This window comes from Vulpes lagopus, chromosome 8, assembly GCF_018345385.1.
Source record: "Vulpes lagopus strain Blue_001 chromosome 8, ASM1834538v1, whole genome shotgun sequence".
Lineage (NCBI taxonomy): Eukaryota > Metazoa > Chordata > Mammalia > Carnivora > Canidae > Vulpes > Vulpes lagopus.
The window spans coordinates 59063229-59087762 of NC_054831.1; the positions used below are offsets into that span (position 1 = coordinate 59063229).

At 39.7% G+C, this 24534-nt stretch overlaps 1 protein-coding gene across 2 annotated transcripts in view; it reads left to right on the plus strand.

The window, feature by feature from the left end:
* The window catches only part of CCNY (cyclin Y), a 235029-nt gene that overhangs the window by 140213 nt on the left and 70282 nt on the right, over positions 1-24534 (plus strand). For both annotated transcript variants that reach the window (XM_041765761.1, XM_041765762.1), the window contains exon 2: positions 13409-13483. In XM_041765761.1, the coding sequence (XP_041621695.1) occupies positions 13409-13483 (75 nt within the window). The remainder of the gene's footprint in view (positions 1-13408; positions 13484-24534) is intronic.

A 24534-nucleotide genomic window follows, 5' to 3' on the forward strand; every position in this document is an offset into this window, starting at 1 on the left:
AGAGTGTCATTTTGGACATTTTTTAATTGTCTACAGTAGCAGATTTCATCAATGTTGCCCATATGTAAAAGACTAATTATTTGCCTGGTGTTAAAATATAAGTGATCCCAGTGGTGTTTTTCCTCTTTCAGTGATAGTGCTAAATCATGCCTCTCATGAGAGGGCGGTTGCTAGGAGATTCTTTCTCTTTGAATTAATCTACATTTGAATTAATGGTTGGTCCTTCCAAATTTTTCTTTTCTTTCTTTCAGTTCTTCAGAAGATCTGTTTCACTTGATCATGATTTTATGTTACTTCCAATATTCAGTTAATGTATCTGATGCATGATTTTTCTGGTTCTCCTTTTTTTTGAATTTAAACTTGTCCCTTCACCTTCAAATTTTTTCCAATGAATATCTTTCTAAACACAGATACCAGCAGCCAAATTTGTGTTTTTGAACACCATCAGTGCTTGTCCTTCTTTCTTCACAGGAAAAATGCAGCTTTTTCCTCTGGCATTCATGGTCTTCTGCAGTTCGGCCTGAATCTTTCTTGCTTTTCTTTCCTTTGGTTTTTCTTTCTCAACTCTCCAGGCTTTCCATGTATGTCTCCTGGCTATCTCCTAGTAAGTTTTTTTCTGTCCAGTGTGTGCCTTGGCCCATCTTCTTCGTTCTGGCTGAAATGCACCCCTCTTTGAGCAGCCTTCTCCAAATAAAAATCTGTCAGGTCCACTGAAATCTCATTTGTTCTAGGGAGTCCTCTCTGTTCTATCAGATGGGAAGATGGGAACATGCTTGGAGCACTTCCCATCAGCGTTACTCATATGATCCTTTTTGCATTCTGAATTGCTTAAGGATTTGTGGAACTAAGTATATGTGTGTATATGTGTTGGAGGATAGAAGCTCCTTGATGGGGGGGGGGGACTATTCTGGAATATCTTTATATTAATACATACATCTGATTCATTACCTTGGTGGCATCTAAAAGATATCTGAACTCATCATTGACCTTTTATACAGTCAGCACACTTTTGGGGGATTATGCATTCAGACCAACAGCTATGGAGATAGAAGAAAAACATTGCTAGAACACAGGCATATAACAAGTTTGGTTGGTGTGGAGAAGGACAAGTGAGCAAGCCTAGATGAATCAAGAAATCTCCCAGGGACCACGAGCCTTGGCCAGATGTGAGGTGGGGGCAGGAATGGACAGGTGGGCTGACCTAGAGAAGGTTTTTTCCTGGTAGAGGGGTTGGTCTGGTCAAGCCCCTGAAAACAAAGGATACTAGGTATGTGTGTGGGGAAAACAAAGTATAGCGGTATAAAGCAAAGAGAAGTGGGAAACCAGGCCAGCCAGTTGTATGGCACTGGCCAGGTATACAGAGGAGTGATGACCCAACATGTAAGTCAGTGAGAGCTTATTTCCGTTTTCTAAGTGGAGGGTTATATGCAAATAACAGTACTGTGTAGAACAAAATATTCTTGGATGTGTTAGTTTGTACCTGCACTTCCACGAAATCTAATATGGAAGTGAGCATGTAGTAGCGCTGTTCTTAGTGCTCTTAGTGCCCCTACTCCCTCCCCCTCCCATTAATGATTAGCTTTCCTGTTTTATGTTCTTCCTTGCCTGACCTCTAGTGGATGTAGTAGTAATCAGCGAAATGCCCAAAGGAGAGTAATGTTAGGATGAAGCTAGTAAAGTACCCTGGAAAAGCCACTGCCCAAATTTAAGTTTTTAACTGGAAGAGATTAGTTTGTAATATGAACATGACCAGAGTGATAATATTTAAATTTTCAAACACTTGGGTTGATAATTCTGTGAGCAGGAACCTTGTCTGATATTTAGTGCTATATCCCCAGCTCAGGATGTACCAAGGGGTCTGATACAGGATAGGTGTGATGCCAAATAAGGATGTGTATGCATGTGAATAATTGTATGTGACTCTGAGTGTGTGTGTGTGTGTGTGTGTGTGCGTGCACACACAGAATATCTATACATATATATTTATTTTAGTTCTTTTTATAAAATATTACAATTTTATGTATAGGATCTTATAATTTTCTGTTAAATTTAATGATAATTTTTTTGTAACTTAGTAAATTGAACCTTTTTAATATTATCGTTACACTGTTTATTGCTCTAGGCCACAGTGTTTCTCAGTGAATGCCCTGTTGGCATTGTGTGGCATAGTTCCTCATTGTGTGGGACTGTAATAGACAAGTAGCTGCTGTTTATCATTGTGACAGCCAAAATTGTCCCCATACATTTCTCAACACCCTAGGGTAAAGGAGATGGTGCTGTTCCTTTAGTTGAAAGGTATTCTAAGGTAAACTATTACTATTACTATTAGTAAGGTAATCGAATGAAAATAATTCCTATATCTTAATTTTTATGTAATGCCAATAGACTTGTAAAGCCCTTTGTATTTTCTAAGTAGACGATTATATGCAAATAACAACAGTTATGTTTCTTTCCAATCCAGTAAATTCTCTTTATGTTGTTTTTATTTCTTATCCCATTCCATACGATGTTGAAGGTAGGTAGAATCCAGCTTTATTCCTGACCTAAGGAGATGCACCTGATGTTTCACCTGTTAAGTATGAGGATTGCTGTAGGTTTGGGGCACATAGCCTTTATTAAGATACCTTCTATCAGATTAAAGGGATTTGCTACGAGTCTTTTTTATCTTCAAGGGTTATGGAGTGCAGAGCCACTATTAGTTGGATTTTTTCATTCTATACATTCTTTTTTTTTTTTCCATTCTATACATTCTTAATTATTTATCTCTCAGTGCTTCATTCTAAGTGATTTCCTAAGATAAGTTTTTCAGGGTATGAGTTCTGTGTTCAGATGAGTCTAATCTGCTATTTAACCCATCTATTCAATTTTAGATTTCAATGACTGTGTTTTTAATTTCTAGAATATATGAGTTCACATGTATAATACATTCATTATGTATATATGAACATACATACAGACATGAGTTTTTTCCAAAATGTTCTTTCTTCTCTTATGTTTTTATTTCTTTATGTGTTTACTTAATACATATAATTGTGCACATATTTATTTTATGATGTCTATCCAATTGTTCTCTTATCCCAAGTTCTTGAAAGCCTAATCTTGCTGTTTGTCATGTCTTCTGACTCTTGCTTGTAATGGGTTGTTTCCTTCTATGTCTTGCCACTTTGGATGGTGAGCCTATCTTTAGAGGACAGTCTGATGCAGCTCTGGGAGGCAGGCTTCTTCAGAGCGGTTTACAGTTAATTCTGTCAGGGATTCAGGTATATCACTGACATGCGACCAGTTTGGTATAAATGTGTCTAGGGATTTCCTGAACTATATTTGTAGAGTAGAACTCCAAAACCACATTGGAGATACACCAATGATTACCAGTTAGTGGGGGATTGGGATCCTTTTCCTTTCTTATCCTGGCCTCCTTTTTCATCTGTGTTCACTTTTTTTTTTTTCCAGTTTAGTTTTTGGTGAGACCATAGCCCATATATGTAAAAGCAGCAATTCCAACTTCTGTCCACTCTGAGGGCTTATATCTAACCTGTAGGATATTAAAATAAGGTGACTTCCAAACCAAAGCACTTTTAAGTAAAGGAGGTTAGATTAGTAATTCTGCTAGGATGATAGATGAGACCTCAGACCCAGCTCTTACTGCTGGATAGCCCATCCTTGCTGGAAGACCTGAGTTTTCTCTCTAGTTAGGGCTTCAGGTCATTTCCTTGACGTCTTGACACACTCTCATAGGCATTTACAAGGATGTCATATATATATATATATATATATATATATATATATATATATATATATTTATTTATTTATTATTTATTTATTTATGATAGTAACAGAGAGAGAGAGAGAGGCAGAGACACAGGCAGAGGAAGAAGCAGGCTCCATGCACTGGGAGCCCGACATGGGATTCGATCCCGGGTCTCCAGGATCACGCCCTGGGCCAAAGGCAGGCGCTAAACCACTGTGCCACCCAGGGATCCCCGGATGTCTTATATTTTATCTCACATTCCTGAGTGCTTGCTGTGTGGGAGCTTTTAGTTTATCCAAGCTGCCATATTGGCACAAGATCTGTCTGTAGTCTCAACATTAGGATCTCTCTGTCTCCTTTGGTTCATCTTAAAATAGAACATTAGAGGGCAGCCCCGGGTTTAGTGCCACCTTCAGTCCAGGGTGTCATCCTGGAGTCCCGGGATCAAGTCCCACGTTGGGCTTCCTGCGTGGAGCCTGTTTCTCCCTCTGCCTGTATCTCTCCCTCTCCCTCTCCCTCTCCTTCTCCCTCCCTTCCTTCCTTCCCTCCCTCCCTCCCTCCCTCCCTCTCTCTCTCTCTCTCTGTCTCTCATGAATAAATAAATTTTAAAAATCTTTAAAAAAAATAGAATATTAGAGACAGTGGAGAGGCTAGAGAAGGGTTTAGGGAGGGAGGGAAGGAGTGGGGGAAAGAGGAAAAGAGTGAGTGGAAGAGAGTGAGAGACAGGTTGGAAAGAGGTAGACAGATGGATAGATAGGTTGATGGAGGGAAGGGGAGGATGCAAATGAGAGTCAGACGTGTGTGTGCAGAGAGATGCAGACACAGACTCAGACCTAGAGACCCAGCATACATAGATGTGTGGACCCAGATATCAGTGCTCACAAAGCCACATGCATGGACTACCCTTGGGGATGCAGGCAGCTAAAAGTAGAGTGAAAACAGAATCACCAAATCTAAGTGTGTGAGAATAATTGCAAGAATAAACTCCAAATTAGAAGAATAAATTCAAAATCAGTGGGATTAGATAATGGCTTTAAAATTAACTGGAAGTTTGGTACCAGCAGCCTGCTGCCGCAGCAGCAGTGATTATTATAAATTGGTCTTCAACTGCTGGGATAAGGCCTGCCTGGTGGCAACACAGAGCAAACCAGTGGAGGGGGCTGGTGGAGGAGTGGGAAGGATGGTCTCAATTTTGGTCTCATTGGGCTAATGAATGGGGGAATAATCACTGATTTTTAGGCAGTAGGACAATGGTAATTAAAAAAAAAAAAAAAAAGGAAACCAAACTGATTTAAAATTAACAGACTTTGAAAAAAAAAAAAAAATTAACAGACTTTGTTTTCGTCATTGCCTTGAAGATCATAGCCAGATATAGAAATGTGTCTACCTAAAGGTGAAATTAAAAGTTTGAGGTTTTGATCGTGTCAGATATTTGTCTAAAAACAAGAAACAGTGATCAACTTGCAGCTGGCAGTGCAGAGAAAAGAGGTAGAAGGTGGAAGTTTCTGTCTGTTTTGTGCAAATTGTCTTTTGTGTCTCCTCTTCTATCTATATTAGACCCATTACATTATAGGCCTTGATGCACTTTTCTGTTTTTCTAGCTTTCCAGACCATATTCCTGCTTATCCGTGGCATTATTTTATAACACTGTTGCTGGTTTAAAAAACCAAGATGAGCAATTGTGGATCCCTGATACTGTGACATCTGTGGAAAGAACAGAAGAAAATTAGGTTACATGACATTGGAGAATATTGCTGAATCAAACTGGTTGGCAGGCATGCTGTTTGATTCTTTTCAGTTTTGAATAAAAGGATCCCATCATAACCTGTACTCAGCTCAAATGGGACTCAAAGCAGTGTGACTGAATATCTTTGTAATTAATCTGAAGGTGGGGCAGGAGAATCTTAGAATGTCTGTTCTGTTAATATTTTAATTTGACTTCTGTCTTAATATCATCATGATCATTATGATAAAGAAGCAGTTAATAGTTGAAAACTCTTTTTCCCAAGATTTAGGCTGAAGTCAATGCTAGGGATTCCATAACATTTCTTAAAACTGCCTTTTCTCTCTAAAGAATCACTCCTTTAGAGGCTAGTTCATCTTGTCATTATGGATTATCTTATCCTTTTTTATAAGAGGTAGGAGAATCTGTATCAGGAATTTGAAACACTGAAGTTGTAAACATCTGTTTCCAACCAGGACTCCTTAGAGAACAGATATTGTATAATGATGGTTTAGCATCATTTTTAGTGTCTTTAAATTTAATATACATCTTTGGAGAGTTTTGTGTCTTTAGCACTGAGCTAGATGCTATGGAATAAAGTTTTTTAATACCGTAAAATTTTAGTAGCCATTCTATATGGGGTATCTATTTGACAGAAATTATACTTATTGCTTTATTTATTTATTTATTTATTTATTTATTTTTAAAAGATTATTTATTTATTCATGAGGGAGAGAGAGAGAGAGAGAGAGGCAGGCAGAGACACAGGCAGAGGGAGAAGCAGGCTCCATTCAGGGAGCCTGACGTGGGACTCGATCCCCGGACTCCAGGATCATGCCCTGGGCCCAAGGCAGGCGCTAAACTGCTGAGCCACCCAGGGATCCCCTACTCATTGCTTTATATGAATAACTTTTTTTAAAACAAGATTTTATTTATTTATTCATGAGAGACAAAGAGAGGCAGAGACACAGGCAGAGGGAGAAGCAGGCTTCCCACTGGGAGCCCGATGTGGGACTTGATCCTGGGACCCCGGGGTCACACCCTGGGCCGAAGACAGACGCTCGCTCAGCCACTGAGCCACCTGGGCGTCCCTATATGGATATCTTTTAATCTTCGTGGCAGTCCTCTAAGTTAGGAGTTATTTGCCCACTTTGTAGAAGAAGAAAATTAAACCTAGAATAGTATAGCAATTTGCCCAAGGCCATAGAGTTAGCAGAGGTATATGCAAATCTAGATCTTTTACATTATAAAAGGTGTTTTTCTGCTTCACAATTTGAGCCTCTCTTTGGGGGAATGAAAGACTCCTAGAATCCAGGATAGTTGACTTCTAGCTTTCTTAATGTGGGTTATAGAATTTGTAGTATTCTTAATGGCTTTTTATTCTTTTTGTTTTCTCCACTGGTACTTCACACCTTAAAATTAGAAGGATGATCTAGTGCAGAAACTTGATCTATTTTGTTCCCTTCTGTATCTTGTATCTTCAATATGTAGAACTCAGCAGTACCTGAATTCCACTTAGAAGATGCTCACTTTAGTTGAATGAATGAATGAAAACCATGGCAGGTTGGACTGGCCTTGATAAACACCCACAATATTCATTTATTCTTTCTTTCCCTAGACCTCTACTCCTCACCTTGCTCAAGAGCACAGGTCTTCCCTCTCTGCCTCCCTCCTTCTCTCTAAATCAATCAATCAATCAATCTTTATTTTTGTTCAAATATTTTACTTATTTATTCATGAGAGACACAGAGAGAGAGGCAGAGACACAGGCAGAGGGAGAAGCAGGTTTCATGCAAGAAGCCTGATGTGGGACTCGATCTGGGGACTCCAGAATCACGCACTGAGCCAAGGGCAGACACTTAACCACTGAACCACCCAGGGGTCCCTCAATCAAAATTTAAAAAGACAAAAAAAAAAAAAAAAGAGATAAGAAAGAAAAATATCACTGAGCTGAACTGAAATCACTACACTCTTCCAAATGTGTTCCAACTCACTGTTCACATTTGGGGTATCATTTTTCCTGACTTTCTGCAATATGGGGATTTTTTTTCTTTATGGCTAAAAGAGCAATTTTGTCATGTTTGACTTCATAGTGTAATTTTGAGTGATATGGCAGGTTTACTTTCTTTGGCTTGTGAGAATGCGGCCTTTTCCCATTTTTTGTTCCTGAAAAGTTGGTGTTCCCTTGGCAAAGTGCATATTGTAATTGCCATATTTCTCGTCAAGACCTGGAGTTGCTCTTTTAAGCCTGTATGTAAGAAACACTGGGCAGTTCCTTGTACCTTTGTATTCTGCTGTTGTACATATTTAAATCAGTGCTGGTAAACTGGGTCTTGTGGTTGGCCCACCTTCACATTAACAAGAAAGAGAAATCTGGCCTTCAGACTTGTCCCATGCAAAGTTAGCCCACTGGACTACACCTGGCAAAAGTTTTATTACTCTCCATGCTATGGTTATGGAATGTGGATCTGGGTTAGGATTGGAAGAAATGCAAATCAGCATGTTGTTAAATACTTTTTTCTGAGTAATGCACTGGCAGCTTGTGCAAGTGTTGAGAAGGTAGTAACATCTGGCCATGCTTGCAGATAAAAATGAGCTGATTTTCTCTGTTTTTCTTAGCAGTGCTATATGTACTCTTGCATCTAGAAGCAGAGATTTCCTTGATTTTTCTTTGTGTAGAAACTTCCTGGTTATCTCATCCAAGATCTAGGTCCTAAAATTTTAATTCCAGGGAGAACTTAAAGATTGTGTGAACCCAGCTTTCAAGGCTTCTGGATTTTCCTCTGTGCTAGCTTTTGCCTCCTTCTTAAAGAGTTAAGTCCTTGTAGGGCAATCAGGATCTGAGGCAAGGTTTGGCCTAGGTAAGAGTAGTAAGGAAAACTCTGGTCTCCAGATTTCAGGTGGAGACCAGAGTTTTAGTTAAAGTTCTATGATTGCACAGCCAGACCCTCAACCTCTGTCAGCTTCACTTGCCTTATCTGCAAGTATCATGTCAATTCCTGATCGTGAAGACTCTTCTGAACTCTACATGACTTCCTCTGTGTTTCTGAACTGGGTAGGGATGATAATTGACCTGCCACTCATGCAAGAAACCACCTCTGACATAAGTGAGTTTTAATATTCAGACCTGGAATTATGACTTGGCCATAAAGGAAACATGATAATCTCTTCCTGTATCAGACTTGGTAGGGATGGTATGAAACATGATTCCTGCTCCTTGGGCTCTGCGTGGAAGGACAAGCAGTCATCCTCCCCTGTGGCCCTGTTCTGTTTAGACCAGGAAATGTCGTGTACATGCATAGTGGCTGCTGGCAGGACGAAGGCACCTCCACTCAGGAGTCCCTCACAGCACGGTGTCTTTTATCATGAGTTCCTACAGCACGTAGCCAGTGCTTGTGGGGAGACACATCTTGGTGGCTGTGTGCCCCTGACTTGTGGGGAGGGGATGCGATAGCCACAGCCAAGAGACCGCAGTGCATCTCCTGGAAACACCAGTGCCTGCTGGGGAAATAACAGCCCACCTACCTAGAGGATCATGAAGGCCTAAATCATTTTTCACAAGTAGTTTTAAAACACAGATGTTTGAAATTTCATAAGTTAACAGAAAATATGCTCAATGCAGGAAATGTAGAAAACATGGAAAAGAAAAAAGTCTCCCTTGCATTATTCAAAGGTAACCAAATATTAGTGTATATATGCTATACCTATGCATAGTCCCTCCAAAAATATCACCTGCTTTCTGCACCTAATGACATATGGTACTGCTATTTCCTTGTGAATCAAATATTCTTCACGTTTTTTGTTTTTAAATTATGTATAGTTGACATGTTACATTAGTTTCAGGTGTACAATGTAGTGATTCAACGATTCTATACATTATGCTGTGCTCACCATGATTAGTGCAGTTCACATGATTATTTTATGGTGGCATAGCATTCCAGTATCTAGGCACACTATTATTTACTATAACAAATGCCCTATTATTGGCAGCCCTTTCAGAATCTGAATGTCTCCATTCTTAGCCGTTTCTAGGGTTTGTGACCATTTTAGCATAGAATCCTATCTCCAGGGATTGTCCTCCAGATCTTCTTTTTTCTTTTTAATTTAAATTCAAGTGATTAATAGATACTGCATATTCATTTCAGAGATGAGTTCAGTGATTCATCAGTATTATATAATATTCAGTGCTCTTAACATCGTGTGTCCTCTTTTTTTTTTTTTTTTTTAAAGATTTTATTTATTCATGAGAGACACAGAGAGAGAGGCAGAGACACAGGCAGAGGGAGAAGCAGGCTCCATGCAGGAAGCCTGATGTGGGACTCAATCCCAGGACCCCGGGATCACAACCTGAGCCAAAGGCAGATGCTCAACTACTGAGCCACCCAGGTGCCCATAATGTGTCCTCGTTAAGGTCCATCACTCAGTTACCCCATCCCTCCACCCCTCTCCCCTCCAGCAGCCCATTTGTTTCCTATGATTAAGAGTCTCTTATAGTTTGCCTACCTCTCTGATTCCATCTTGTTTTATTTTTTTCTACTTTCCCCTATGGTCCTCTGTTTTGTTTCTTAAATTCCACATTTGCTTAAGATTCTATGATATTGTCTTTCTCTAATTGATTTATTTCACTCAGCATAATACCCTCTAGGTCCATCCATGTCATTGCAAATGGTAAGATTTCAATTTTTTGATGGCTGAGTAGTATTCCATTTATTCCATTTTGTATGTCTATATCTGTATACCACCTCTTCTTTGTCCGTTCATCTGTCGATGGACATCTGGATTCTTTCCACAGTTTGGCTATTGTGGACATTGCTGCTATGAACATTTCAGTGCAGGTGCTCCTTCAGACCACTACATTTGTATCTTTGGGGTAAATAACTAATAGTGCCATTGCTGTGTCATAGGGTAGCTCTATTTTCAACTTTTTTTGAGAACCTCCACTGTTTTCCACAGTGGCTACACCAGTTTGCATTCCCACCAACAGTGTATGAGGGTTCCTCTTTCTCTGCATCCTCACCAGCATCTGTGGTTTCCTGTCTTGTTAATTTTAGCCATTCTGACTGGTGGCAGGTAATATGTTATTGTAGTTTTGATTTGTATTTCCCTGATGTTGAGTGATGTTGAGCATTTTTTTCATGTATCTGTTGGCTGTGTGTAGGTCTTCTTCTTTCAGGACATTTTTAAACTTAAAAGCAGTAGGATCTCAATTCCCTAAGAAGTGGCAGTCTTGTGTTATCTTGGCTCCACTATTGGCTTGAAGCAGAAAATCTTTACACTTTTTGCTTGTGGTATTTTACAAACCCCTAAAGATAATTTTGATAATAAACTGAGTCCAGGAAAACTGCTCTGCATAAGGGGGCCTGCCTATGTATTTTTCAAATATCTAGATTAAAATCTCATTAGACAGTCTTCCACCCATCCCACTCCCTCAAAGAAACCCCCCAAAACTGGTCCAAAATGGAGATTAAGGGAACAAACCAAGAAATTGCAGTGCTGACACTGTCCAAGGCTAGGGGATTGAGTTTGTTGCTCTCCCACCAACATGGAATACTGCAGGCACCTTGTTTTTCCAGTCAGTACTTCTGTGGGGACTGTGAATTAAGGTTTTGGAAATTAATAGCATCCTTCATGGTTGGGATTACATATATGCCCTCAGTTTTCATATGCTGGAGTTCTCAAAAAAAAAAAAAATTGGATAGCACATTGGTTGTTTGACCTTTTTGTAAAAAAATCCTACTTGAGCAGGAAACCCCCTCACTAAGGACTCATTTTCACCAGATTTATGGCCTCATTTTATCTAGTTCAAATTGAAGCAAGTCTGAGAAGTTGTCTTTTTTCCCTTTCCTCTTCCATAGCCTTTAGGTATGAAACCGCTACACTTTAGATATAATTTTAATAGCTGTCACAGAAGGAGGACCAGATAATTGAAACAGCATTACATATTCAGTATGCATTAATTAGGAACCCAGTGTAAGGTCAGTATACTGGCTATATAGTCCAGTAAGCCATTGGTTGATGTAGGGAAGATGCCTCACTTCAAAGGATTGCTGAGGGGAGACTCTGGATAAATGGTTTGGTGTTGCTTCCCATGTGTATATGGACATCTTTTTTTCCTTTTATTTTTGACTTGACTAGCTATGAAAACTGAGGGTAGCTGCAATCCATTTTTGTTGGTGTCAAGTAGGTGTCTTTGCAAATTTAAATTTATTGAAATAATTGTATTAATTATTAATAAATTAATTGAATAAATAAATACTAACTACTCAAAATAGTTTTCTTTTTTTTATAATAAATTTATTTTTTATTGGTGTTCAATTTGCCAACATACAGAATAACAAACACCCAGTGCTCATCCCGTCGAGTGCCCTGCTCAGTGCCCGTCACCCAATCACCCCCACCCCCTGCCCTCCTCCCCTTCCACCACCCCTAGTTCGTTTCCCAGAGTTAGGAGTCTTTCATGTTCTGTCTCCCTTTCTGGTATTTCCCACACATTTCTTCTCCCTTCCCTTCTATTCCCTTTCACTATTATTTATATTCCCCAAATGAATGAGACCATATAATGTTTGTCCTTCTCCGATTGACTTACTTCACTCAGCATAATACCCTCCAGTTCCATCCATGTCGAAGCAAATGGTGGGTATTTGTCGTTTCTAATGGCTGAGTAATATTCCATTGTATACATAGACCACATCTTCTTTATCCATTCATCTTTCGAGGCTCCTTCCACAGTTTGGCTATTGTGGACATTGCTGCTATAAACATTAGGGTGCAGGTGTCCCAGCATTTCATTGCATCTGTATCTTTGGGGTAAATCCCCAACAGTGCAATTGCTGGGTTGTAGGGCAGGTCTATTTTTAACTCTCAAAATAGTTTTCATTCTGATGCTGGAAACTGATTTGAAGACCATTCTGACTTTCTAGTCATTTTGATTTTCTCTCTCCCTTCCCAAACTTAATTCTTTTGTTTTCCTTAAATATTCTTTCCCAATGGAATCTTTTTTTTTTTTTTAAACTGGAAAAACTCTTCTATGATGGGATTCTAAATTGTTTATACTCTACTGATAAGTTTCAAGCTCTTGGAGATTGTTCTGAGGCAGGGATTACAAAACCAAATGCACATAGGGGTAGGAAGGTCTGAAAGTGAGGAGCGTACCTGAGGAGTGTCAGGGAGCTGGAGGGTTGACCACTGGAGACTGGAATCCTAGGTCCCACTGGGAGGGGTTGGCAGCTGCTGCATTCCAGCCCCTTGTGACCACTGGGTGGGAGCCCAGTATTGCCAAATGATCTGATTTCTTAAGAGAAGCTGTAAATACAGACATTTTTCTTTGTGGTTTATGTTTGAAATATAAAAATCATAATATGTTGGTTCAGACTTTAAGCAAATATATGGACCAAACAAACTATATCCCTGGCCCTGGATTATGCCCACAGATGGCCAATCTGTGGCCTTTGCTTTGAAGATTAAGTTTTGCCTTTTTAGAAAATAACAGTCTTAATCAAACAGTTTGTAGTTGCTCATTTGGCTGAGAAATTCTATTTCATTCACCTTCAACAAGGAATATTACTCACATAACTGTAGATTTTAGATGAGTCAGTTGTAGCACATAATTCTCCTTGAGTATCACAACTCTATCTTGCTATTTTATAGTATCCTCAGGTTTGTAGTATCCAGAGCAGACTTTTAAAAAGAAAATGGGAGTTTTAGGCCAACAGATCTCCCACCAAGAGTCTATCTAATTTTTATGTGTTACTTTCTCAAATTTCTAAATAACAGTGTTCTCGTTGAACTTAGAAGAATATATTAACATAATAACTCTAGGTTTTTTGCCAGAATCCTTGGATATATTAGCAATTTAAGGTTAAAAAAACTGAAAATAATCTTGACTCCTCTTCGTTACCAAATGGATATTTATGTATATTCTTTTTCTTTCTTTAAAGATTTGAACATGGAATTCAATCCTTCAGACCATCCTCGGGCCAGCACAATATTCCTCAGTAAATCTCAGACGGACGGTAGGTTACTAATTTGTGTTTCTTAGAACAAAACCAAAGGCTCATGTTGGTAACCCAAGTCTTGATTTTCCACTGCATGTGATTCTTAAGGTAAAAGTAGAATCCTCTTATAGCAACCCCCCTGTATATTGTTTGATGATGTTCTCTTTGGGTTTCTTCTTTTTGTATGTAGTAAGTTATGTTTTTAGAATTTCCATTTTGAAGCAACTATCCTCATTTTGCCAATCAGCTACATTGTTTCTACATACACTTTAGTAGTAGCAGTTTTTACAGGAGAGTCAGACATTTTCCTCTAAGAATTGATATTTGCATAAATCTCTAAAGATCAGAAGTGTTTGGTTTTTTAGACATTATAGTTGACAGTTTGTAAAAGAAAGCAAAATATAATCCTTACATCAAATCATATCAAATCCCTGTTATCTCAATTTGCCATTTGAGAGCTGAATTAAACCTATAATTGTTTCTTTTTGCCAAACTTTACTACCCAGCTTAATCTGCAGTCTTTATGGTTTGTCCCAGATGTGTGGAATTTCTGTTAAGGGTTTTTCACTCTTTTCAGCCCTAGCTTATCTCACTGTTCCTGGCCCCTGGCTACAAAAGACAGATAAAAGTTATACAATATAATGAATGTGAACCTTCTCAGTTGGCTTCCTGTGAAAGAGTAGCCAGGGAAATTTGTTGAATGACCGTGTAGTGACTGGGATATTACATTACAATGCTGGAGTCCTGTGTGACTCAATCCCTGACTGTTTTTGGCAAATAACTAAATTCTAATTAAGAGAAAATCCTAAATTGATGAGAAAATAATCAAACATTTGTAAGGCAGAGAGTTCATTTGTAAGAACTGATAACTTTTCGGTAATGGTTAGGGGACAGTTTTGACATGGCGGAATGCTAAAGTGATTCTGGTGATCTTTACTTAAGCTACTGACTTGATCTGAAAGAATTTGGTACTTTTATAAAACAATCAGTGTTTCTATGCATAAGAAGAAATAATCCTCAGCATCAAATACCTGTGAAATAAGTTTTTAATATATTGGGTTAAAAACAAAAGAGGGTATTTATTTCTTAGCCTGGTAAAGTGGGAAGCCATTGGGAGGGGTAGGCTATTGCAAGGGAAGAACAATGACGGTGGGGGGAGGAGGGTTTGGGACAATGAGAATCTAAAACAATTTTGTGCCTGTAATGATGCAAGGTTGGCATACTTTCAGGTTTGGTTCTTGTTTCCTGTGGCTTCAGCGTACAGACCAGTATCATTCAGGAAATTTTCTAACTAGAATCAAATGGAATTGCAAAGAGCTTCTTAAGTAGATGTCATGTACCTTGATTGTCATGGTAAAATGAAACTCAGCAATTTTCCAAATTGCTAACAGAAGTATGGCTCCAGAAATGAGTTAGAGAAGTATATCTCCTCCCTTCTTCACCTTTAGTGCAGATATTATTCCCTCTTCCCCTTCTGGAACATCAGGTGCTTCTGTTGAATCCTTCAATTTCTTCTTAAATGCTGGATCTTTCCATTCAACATAGGAAATACAAGAAAAGGAAAGATGAGCAGCGGCTTCTCCCTGAGGTTTCCTCTCTACTCTAGTGAAATCTTCTGTTACCACCTCTGCTTCTCTGTCCATTCACTTTTCCACTGGGCATCTTCCCACCACTGCCATTCTGAGGAGCGGTGTTGTAAGGTTTGCTTCTGTTAGCTATTGACCTCCTAGGAGGCATTTGTTGCCCTGACTTTTCCTTGCTACTTAAAACTCCTTTGGCTTTTTATATTCAGATAGGCCAATTTGCTGAAAACAAGACCCTCCAATCAACCAATTGCTTTATAAATAATTAAAAAGTAGGTTTTTAAAATAGGTAAACTTGATAACTTTTTTTTTTTTTTTAATTTGGTAACTTCAGTGAGTTAATTCTTTGGTAAATTGATTATCCATCAGGGAACTATTTGGGGACTTGGTCCTGAGAAACCTTCCCTTTTCTTAAGATCCTTCTCAGGCATCTTTAACCAAGTTCTTCTCTGTTCATCCCTTTACTGTTGGTATTTTACAGGGTTCTGTGCTTTATCCTCTTCTGGGTTTGCACACAGTTCATCGTGATGTCTATTTCTTTTTTTTTTTTTTAAGATTTTATTTATTTATTCATGAGACACACATACACACACACACACAGAGAGAGAGAGAGAGGAGAGGCAGAGACACAGGCAGAGGGAGAAGCAGGCTCCATGCAGGGAGCCTGATGTGGGACTCAATCCCGGGACTCCAGGATCATGCCCTGGGCTGAAGGCAGGCGCTAAACCACTGAGCCACCCAGGGATCCCCATGATGTCTATTTCAACTATAATCTCTAGCCAGATTTTTCTCTGCAGTGTTCACATCCCTTATGTCCATTTGCCTGCTGGACATTTTGATATCTTTGTGTAACTCAGCATGTCCCAACCAGACCTCAGGAGCACAGTTAACACCCTGCATTTCCCGCTCTACCCAGGTCTCCAAGCCAGGGGAGGCCTTGAATTTTCTTAGATTCCTCCCTCTCCCCAGTCTCACATTCTGGCAGTAATGCTGGAGCTGACTCACACTGACTCGCAGGAGCTGATTGCACATTTCTATCCAGTTCTAAGTTCAGTGACACCATCTAGGAGTCTGAAAAAAGCCAGGAAGGGAACTTTTACCCCATAGAAATTGACAAATGCTACAAATCAGGGCATTTTTTAAAGGCAGATGTTAAACATTTACTAGCCCGCCATTACAGCCAAGTGATTGAAGGTATATTACTTTTTCCCTCATAAATGTCCCTTGAACCTGACAATCTCTTCCATTCCCATTGTGCCCCTTCATTGAGGCTCCCTGTTTTCTCAGTTGGAGGCTGCAGCACATGTGGCTCACCTGTGGCCTTACCTTTCCAGTCCGATGGCTGTACATCGCCAGGGAAAACACTTCCTGTAGTTCAGATGTGATTATGTCACTTGTTTGATTAAACTTATTTAATGGCTTCCTTGTTGCCTTAGAGTTAAATTTCAGATGTCTTAGTATGGTCATAGACAAGGCCCTTCATAATCCTTCCTCTGCCTTACTTCTCATTTCACTGTTTTCCTTTGCATCTCCATGCTTCAGCCCTGTGGAATCCCTTGCATTTCCCCACTGGTGTGCCACGTGGTCTCCTGTGCCTTTGCATTTACCTGGATTTCCTTTCAGTCTTCTACAGCTCATTTCTTCAGTCTCCAAGTCTCATCCCTGAAGGTGCCTGTTGCCTCGCAGGCTGGGTTACGTGGGCCTTTAGTGAGCTCCCCCTGTAATATGTGAAATCTTTCTTCCTAGTCTGAACCATATTGTGGTATTTAAAACTATTTTCTTGTCTGTGTTGCCAGCTAGCTCCTAGAGGGAAAGTGATAATAGATCTCAGTATGCCCTGTGCCTTGCTCTGCCTGGTACAGAGAATATGTTCAACTTTGGTGATTGAAAGAAGGAAAAAAAATGACAAAGCCACCAGACATTTTTGATTTGTGATCATTCTTTACTTGTACAAACTTAACAAGGGTCTTCATTACAAGACCCGAGAACTTCTAAGAGTATTAGAGCAATAAAAAATTATGGGCTCCACGTACACCAATTTATTTTTTATTGGAAGAAATGTTATAACCTGAGACTTTAGAACACACAGCACCTTTTAGATTCCTTTCTTTTGAGTCTGGTGATCTCCCCTCTCTTCTTCAGATTGATGTACTCCTTTATTAGTTTGTACTAGGTTTGTGGGTAGGAGGCTTTTGTCAGGGTGATGGCAGTTATGTTAGGGTAGCTCTTGCCAGGGATCACAGCCAGGTGCTCTTTTACCTTTGCAGCTCTCTGCTCTGCAGACCCACCATCCTCTTTCCTTCTCCAGCACTCGAATGGTCTGATGAATGTGCTCTATCTGCCATGCTCCCCAACAGCCAACTGTTCATTATTCTGCTCTAGGTGGTACTTGTATTAAGTCTTTTGGAGTTAAATTAGAATCTGTTAAGTTCCTTTTCCCTCTGATATCAAAGAGATTTAGGCTGGCCTTGGATCCTTTCTTTGTTGAGAAGGAGACTGGAAACTTTACCATAACAGAATGATAATGGAGTGCTTGCCTAATTAGATCTCTGCCAGCTGGCTGAAGTTAGGGATATTCTGTCCAAGCCAGACTGACTGCTCTCTCAGTTTCTTCTTCACACAAATGGTATGTCATTGCAGAATTTCTTTGTGTGAGAGCCACTCAACAAAGAAGGGACCATGAGTTCCTTTAGGGAGTGGGTGGGGTCCTGAGGAGGTGCCAGGTGAGAGAGAGATTAGTTAGCTTGGCCTCCCTTGGCTTTTCATGCTATCATTTTGGCTTGTGGGGAAGAATTATAGTTCTTAGTGGTTTTTCCTTTTCTAAACTATTTTAATTCATTGTTTTGTTTTGTTTTGTTTTGTTTTGTTTTCTTTTTTCTTTTCTTTTCTTTTCTTCTTTCTTTCTTTCTTTCTTTCTTTCTTTCTTTCTTTCTTTCTTTCTTTCTTTCTTTCTTTCTTTCTTTCTTTCTTTTATTCATGAGAGACACAGAGAAAGGAGAGAGGGAGAGAGAGGCAGAGACACAGGCAGAGGGAGAAGCAGGCTCCATGCAGGGAGCTTGACATGGGACTCGATCCCAAATCTCAAGGATCAGGCCCTGGGCTGAAGGTGGTGCTAAACCGCTGAGCCACCTGGGTTGCCCTAATTCATTGTTTTCAAAGACACGAAAACCTGTTCTTGAGTATTAGAAGAAAGCAGTCAAACCACATCTTTTTAAATTTTAACTAGTATGGTTGTCTTAAAGAAGAATTTGGACAAAAATAAGAACTTTTGTATATGTGTTTGTGTGTATGTATAATCTTTGAGTTCAAGAGTTCTTGAAATAATTAAAGGAATAAAAACCACTGTCTCTTGAGTGACCTAAAGCCAAAGTAGAAGTGTTAAATTCAGAAATAAAGCTATGAGCCATGGTTTTCTTTGCACATTCTTTCAGAAATACTGAAATTGAAAAAAATGTTTTGTGGCCTTCCTTTGTTCAGGGTCATGTTTTTGTTCCTGGGCAATGTTGAACTTCTCTATCACGAGGGGACCAACCTTTTTGTGCTCCTTTTATCTGGCATTTAGAAGCAGCTGACCCCTGTGCCTTTCCAGGAATCAGTTCCATCTGAGTGTTCCCATGACCTTTCTGTCATCCTCCTTCCTACATATCCCCAGTTCTCTTTGTCATCCTCATATGCGCTATGCTCTGCTGTGCCCTTTTCTCCACCTCCCTGTCTGTCACTCTGCGTTTCTCCTACAGCTTACCAGGTTCCATAGGGAATATTTTTGCTGTTAGATATTGAAGAATCCATAGGACCTCAAAGCTCTTATACCAATGAGTTTTTTTCTTTGCTTACATACTATGGAAAATAATTTTGAAAAACTATGAACTCCTTCGAATATTTTTATGTTGGCTATAAAAATTTTTCATCCTACCAAAGGATTTAATTTTTGATGTATTTTAAATATGGACTTTTTAAAATAAAAACTATCCCTCTTTAAAAAAAATGTTTCAAATAAAATCGCAGTACCTTAGTGATTTGGTAATCCACCATAAATCATTTAAAAATGTATGAACAAAAGAAATGTATGAACAACTCATTTTTAACAGTTAAAGTTTCATATGATTTCTTTTTTGTCTTGAAGTTGTATTTCCATGTCATTTTATCCATCGAATTTTATCCTAATATATTTCTTAGTCATTTATCACACTGTCATACTGCTATTTTATGAAAGTATGGATCTAAGTTTAATTTTTATTTCTCACAATTATAAATCTCTAAATACTAAAAGTAAGTTCTGGATTGATGTATCATTGTTATTTTCCTTAGCTCTTAGTTGATCAAAACAACACAAACGTATTAAGATTGTAATGAATAATTATTAAACAGAAAAGTGAAATGATTTTTAGAAAAAAATGTTTGATGAGATGTATCTGTGGATGAATATTACATATTATTTGGAGTGAAGTGCTAGTCATCATCAAATTCTTTGTTTTTATAGATGTAAGTGCTGAGGAACTTTGCTCATATAGATATACACATGGGAATAGAAGGAGATTTGTTGTAGTAATATCACTAAATTCTATTTCATCTGATTCATATGTAAAAAAATCTCCAAGGGATTTATTATCATCCAAAACAATTCCTTAACACTCAGCTACAATTCAGTCTTGTTCTCCTTTAGCTTTGTTGACAGAAAGGAATTGGAGTCTCTTGATTTGCAAAAGAGTTTCTCACCCAGTTAGAGGAGCTTCTCACTTCTGCAGTTTCTGGGAAGTACACCAGAAAGACTTTACCTAACATATAAATGACTTTTAAATATATCTGCTGTTAAAGAACAACATTTCCATTTGGTGGCACTGGGTTTAACCTGATACACTCCAGGAGCGTTGAGAAAATAAATTTATGATTCATTTCAGAACATCTTGCCTGATTCCTTTGACCCCATTGCAGTCTGTATATCCCTCATGAAAAGGAGTGGTCTTCACTTTATTGTTATGATTTATTGCATGTCTTTCTCACATTTACATCTCTGTGCCATGTACAGTGAGTAGCTCATAGAAGGGACTCTAATATATGTTGAGTGAAAGATTTCCCACCTGTCCCTTTCCTCTGAACTAATGTTTTTAGCTTCTCTTTGGATTAAAATATATTTTTGTCAAAATGTTATATGTCTTTCATATGACCTCATTGGCAAAGCTATGCATCATTGTCAAACCAGTCAGTCTAATCAGACTTATTCTCTGTCAGAAATGGTCTGATTCCATTTCTTTTCAGTTCATGTCCCATGTCAGTGTACATGCATCTGATCTTCACTTGATTTGATCATGATAAATGGCCAGACAGGTAGGATGAAGTGTGTGCCTTGCTAGCAGTCTGCTACACCTTCATGCTCATCCCTGTGCTCTCCCCTGGGTCTCTCCCTCACAGCCTGCATCTTTGGCATAGTCTAAGCACTGAAGAGGCATGGTGCTGATTAGAAACTGTCATCCCTGTGTGATATCTGTAGATTGAGAGCCAGAAGTCCTCACTGTCCCTTAGAAATGTCACAGGACAGGGCAGATTCCATGCTGTGCTGCAGGTAACAGAACCTGGATTAAAGGCAGCAGCCTCAACCCTGATGTCTGTTTAGTCCCCTGGCAGAGGTCTTCCATATCAGGTTGGTGTACATCCAGGGGTGGGTTGCCATGCCTTTTTCTGAGAAGTGGGAGAAAGGTAACTGTGAGAAGGAAGTAGGGACGGAGCCCCTGCCTCACACATCAGCTGTGTTCAAGAGTTCTTTAAACACCTAGTTTTAAGACCGCTGTCCTAGTCCAGCCGTGAATTGTCCTTTGACAAGAGCATTTTAGGGAAAGAATGATGAAAACTAGGATTGTGTTATCTGATTTTTTCCTTCTGGTCTGGGGAGGTACATGTGCAAGAAATACCAGAAGTCTAGAGCAGTGAAAGGTCGATCCATATGTAGGAGGCTATGATTATCTTTAGCCTGTGGCCAGCCACTTCTTGAGGGGTGTTTGGTCTTTGGACTCCAGTTTGGCAGCGAGGGCTCTGGGACTGACCTTAGGCTCTTGAGTACCATTAGTTAGCTTTATAGTGATGTGACCTCCTAGGTTGTAATTTCCAGTAAATTGGCAGTGGTCCTAACAGTCACGTTAGTAGATTGTTGTCATGAGGCAATAAGAAGATGTGTTGAATTTACAGTAAGCATTCAGCATGTCTCTGCTCTTGTACCTGTGAAGCACTGACACTTGGGACTCCCTAGAGCCATTCTATCCCAGGACCTCAGGCAGGGAGAAGCCATCCCTTTTCCTGGCACTGTAATTATGTGATCCAGATGTGTGTTTCCCACTGCCTGAGAGACATTCCATGTGGCGGTTCTACAAATCCCCCAGGATTTTCATGTCTAAATTGGAAGTCATCTTTTTCCTCTCCTGCCTGCTTTTCTTCCTGTTTTGTTTTGTTTTTTTAAAGAATAAACCCACTGTCAGTCTGGGTCCCCAGCCAGCAGCCCAAGAGTCCTGTGATCAATGTCTTATATTCCATCTGTCCTCTATATACTTGGTATTTCTTCCTCCAGTGTCACGACTCCCCACTCATATTCCTGCACTTGACCTGTGACCATCAGCCCTTTCCTGCTTTCAACTCCTTTCTCACCTTTCCTCCACTTTGCTGCCAGAAGGAGCATTCTGAAACAGGTCCACTAGGGCTCCCCTTGCTCAAACCATTCTCCTCCATCAGTTTCTGCTCATCCACAAGGGATAGTGATACCTCGGTGTGGCATGCAGCCATTCCTTTGAGCCCTTTCTGCCTTTCCTGCCGAGCCCCCTCTGCTTCCTGCTGTGTGCTCCCACACTTCTGAGCTGCTCCCAGTGCTGAAAGGCCAGTCCCTGTGGCCTGTCACACTGTAGCTGATGCACCATCCTGGTCCTCAGCACCCTTCCCTCTAGCACATGCCAGTCTAAAGTCTGCCTCTTAGATGGTGCTTCCCCAGATTTCCCACATTCCACCATTCTGACAGATATTTCCCAACTGTAATATCTCTGAAATCAGAACAGGCAATGGCTTCTCAAAATTTAATTGACAGCATTTTTTTCCTTCCTTAGTGGCAAATAAAATAAAGGTGTACCGTAAAATTAGTGGCATTAAATTCAGTGCAGTTTGTGTATTCCTCTCTTGTGGAGCTGATTTTTTAATGATTTGTATATAAAGAGATTGTATATAAAGAGGTTGTTATATCCACTAAATTCCATGTTGCTTTAAGAGAGGGACTTTGTTTTCCTCATTTTGCATTCTCTGTAACAAGCACAGAGGTTAGCACATCTTAGAAACTTAAAATGGATTGAATGAATAAAGTAATGAAAGAGTGAAGGCAGGGGGTCACTGCTGGGCAGATGTGCTAGGGCATTGGGACAGTCGCCCTGACAGAATGGCTCTCTAGTGTATATGGCAGCATCACTTTCTTCTACCTTTCCTAACTTCATTAAAAAGGGGCAGGCCTGTTATTTGAGGACAGGGGAATGTGGGTTTTCAGGCCCAGGCAGCATATTAGGACTTCAGGTCTGAACTTGACACGACCATCCCACCCTCAGGACAGCTTTCCTGTCTCTATAGTCATCTGTTGTGCTGCACAAGGTGGTGCGATGCCAGCATGCTAAGCCCTGTCAGTTACGTGGACAACGGAAGTCTTTTTGGGCTTTGTGGCCCACTTTTCTTGGAAGCATTGCCTTGCTCCAGTGTCTGATCTCTTGTGCCTTCCAGTCTGAAGAAAGTTGCTTGCACAGGACACACGCCACTGAAACCAAATTACACCCCAGGATATCAGTTTTTCTTTAGTATGCCTTGCACTTTTTCGTCTCTCCTGGCCTCTGCTTTCCCCAGCTTCAGTAGTCAGAAAATGGCTCAGTAAGCAGAGACCTGGAGCCGAGGCAAGGGGTGGTCATTCATCCCAGGGGGATAGAGCTTTATACCCTCTCTACCACAGCTATGTCCTGCTGCTTGCCAGTGCCCTCAGGTTTGTTAGTTGGTAGTGATAAACTCGTACTTTCTATAACCTCTTTTGACTCTCCTTTTTAAACTGTGAGATCCTCCAGTCTCCCTTCATTTAGTACAGGCTAATCCTTTCTGTACTTTTCAGAGCTTCTCATGTTTATAGCCTACCTTACATGATTGATGTTTGTGGTCAGCTCCTCTGCGACATCTGGAAGGCAACTGAATTTCCTTGATAAGTCTGAGTCATTCACCACATAAGAACAACTAATATCTTGGAAAGATTTCCTAAGACAGTCTTGTATTAAAGCACAGCCTTCTGGAATCAACCTGCTGGAGCCATAAGCTTACATCCATTACTGTTTGTATGATCCTGTATACCTGATCCCTATGGTTTTCCTGAACCACAGTAAAATAGAGTTAGTGTCTCCTCATGACATTGTCAGGAAGACCAACTACACAGTCTGTCAGAGCTCTGAGCACAGAATCCAAGACCGCATAGGCTCTCAGTAAGTGCAGTCCTTATTCTGAAGTATAGGTATGCATTTGCTCACTTGGATTGAGTTTCTTCCCTGACCTTGGTCTCTGCCATCTTAGGATGTCTTAGGACTGCAGCGGTTCACACTGAACCTAGGTCTGACCAGGAGAAGTGATGACTACCAGTGGAAGAAGAAAGGGTGGTCTCTGGGCTCTGCTGTGCCCAAACCAGCTTTTTCTGTCCATGTTTCTGATATAAATAGATCAACCGTCTCATTTAAGAGTTGCTTCCAGACACCTTGGAAGCAAATCAGGAAGAAGTCAGATCTGAAATTGTTGTAACCAACATTTGATAGCAGCTCTTTAGAAAAGTAGAGAGTACCTTGAATCTCATCTTAAAAAATGAAGTGATACCCTTGGCACCATGTGCCAGAATAGATTTCTAGTAGGTCAACTAGTTGTAGGTTAACTGTAATGAATATAATTATAAATATCTAGAAAGAGTATGAGTAAGTATGAATCTCAGAATGGGAAAGGGGGGCATGTAAGCTTTAAGCTTATATAAACTTGTGGGAGAAATTGCCAAAAAATGAAAACTTGTGTCAAAATACATCCTAAAAATTAAATCATCAAATGGGAAAGATACTGCAATACGTATGGCAAAGGGTTAATCCCCTTATTTATTAAAGAATTGTTATACAGCCAATGACAGTGCTAACATACCAACAGAAAAATGGAGAGCATTTCTCTTTGTGTGCTTGCATATGTGCACATGTATATATTTGCACGTTTATATGTAAATATATTGAAATGCAAAAATGCACATAATACATCTGGGTAAGTACATATAGAGAAAAGACTCATTTTGAGAGGATACACACTAACATACTAAGTTATCTCTGGGTTGTTGGATTATATGTTTTTTCTTGATGTTTCTCTGTATTTTCCTAACCTAAATTCTATTTGTATCTTTTTCTTTGTACTGCTCAGTGTTTTCTGATTTTTTTTTTAATAATAAGCATGCATTTCTTTAATATCAGCAGA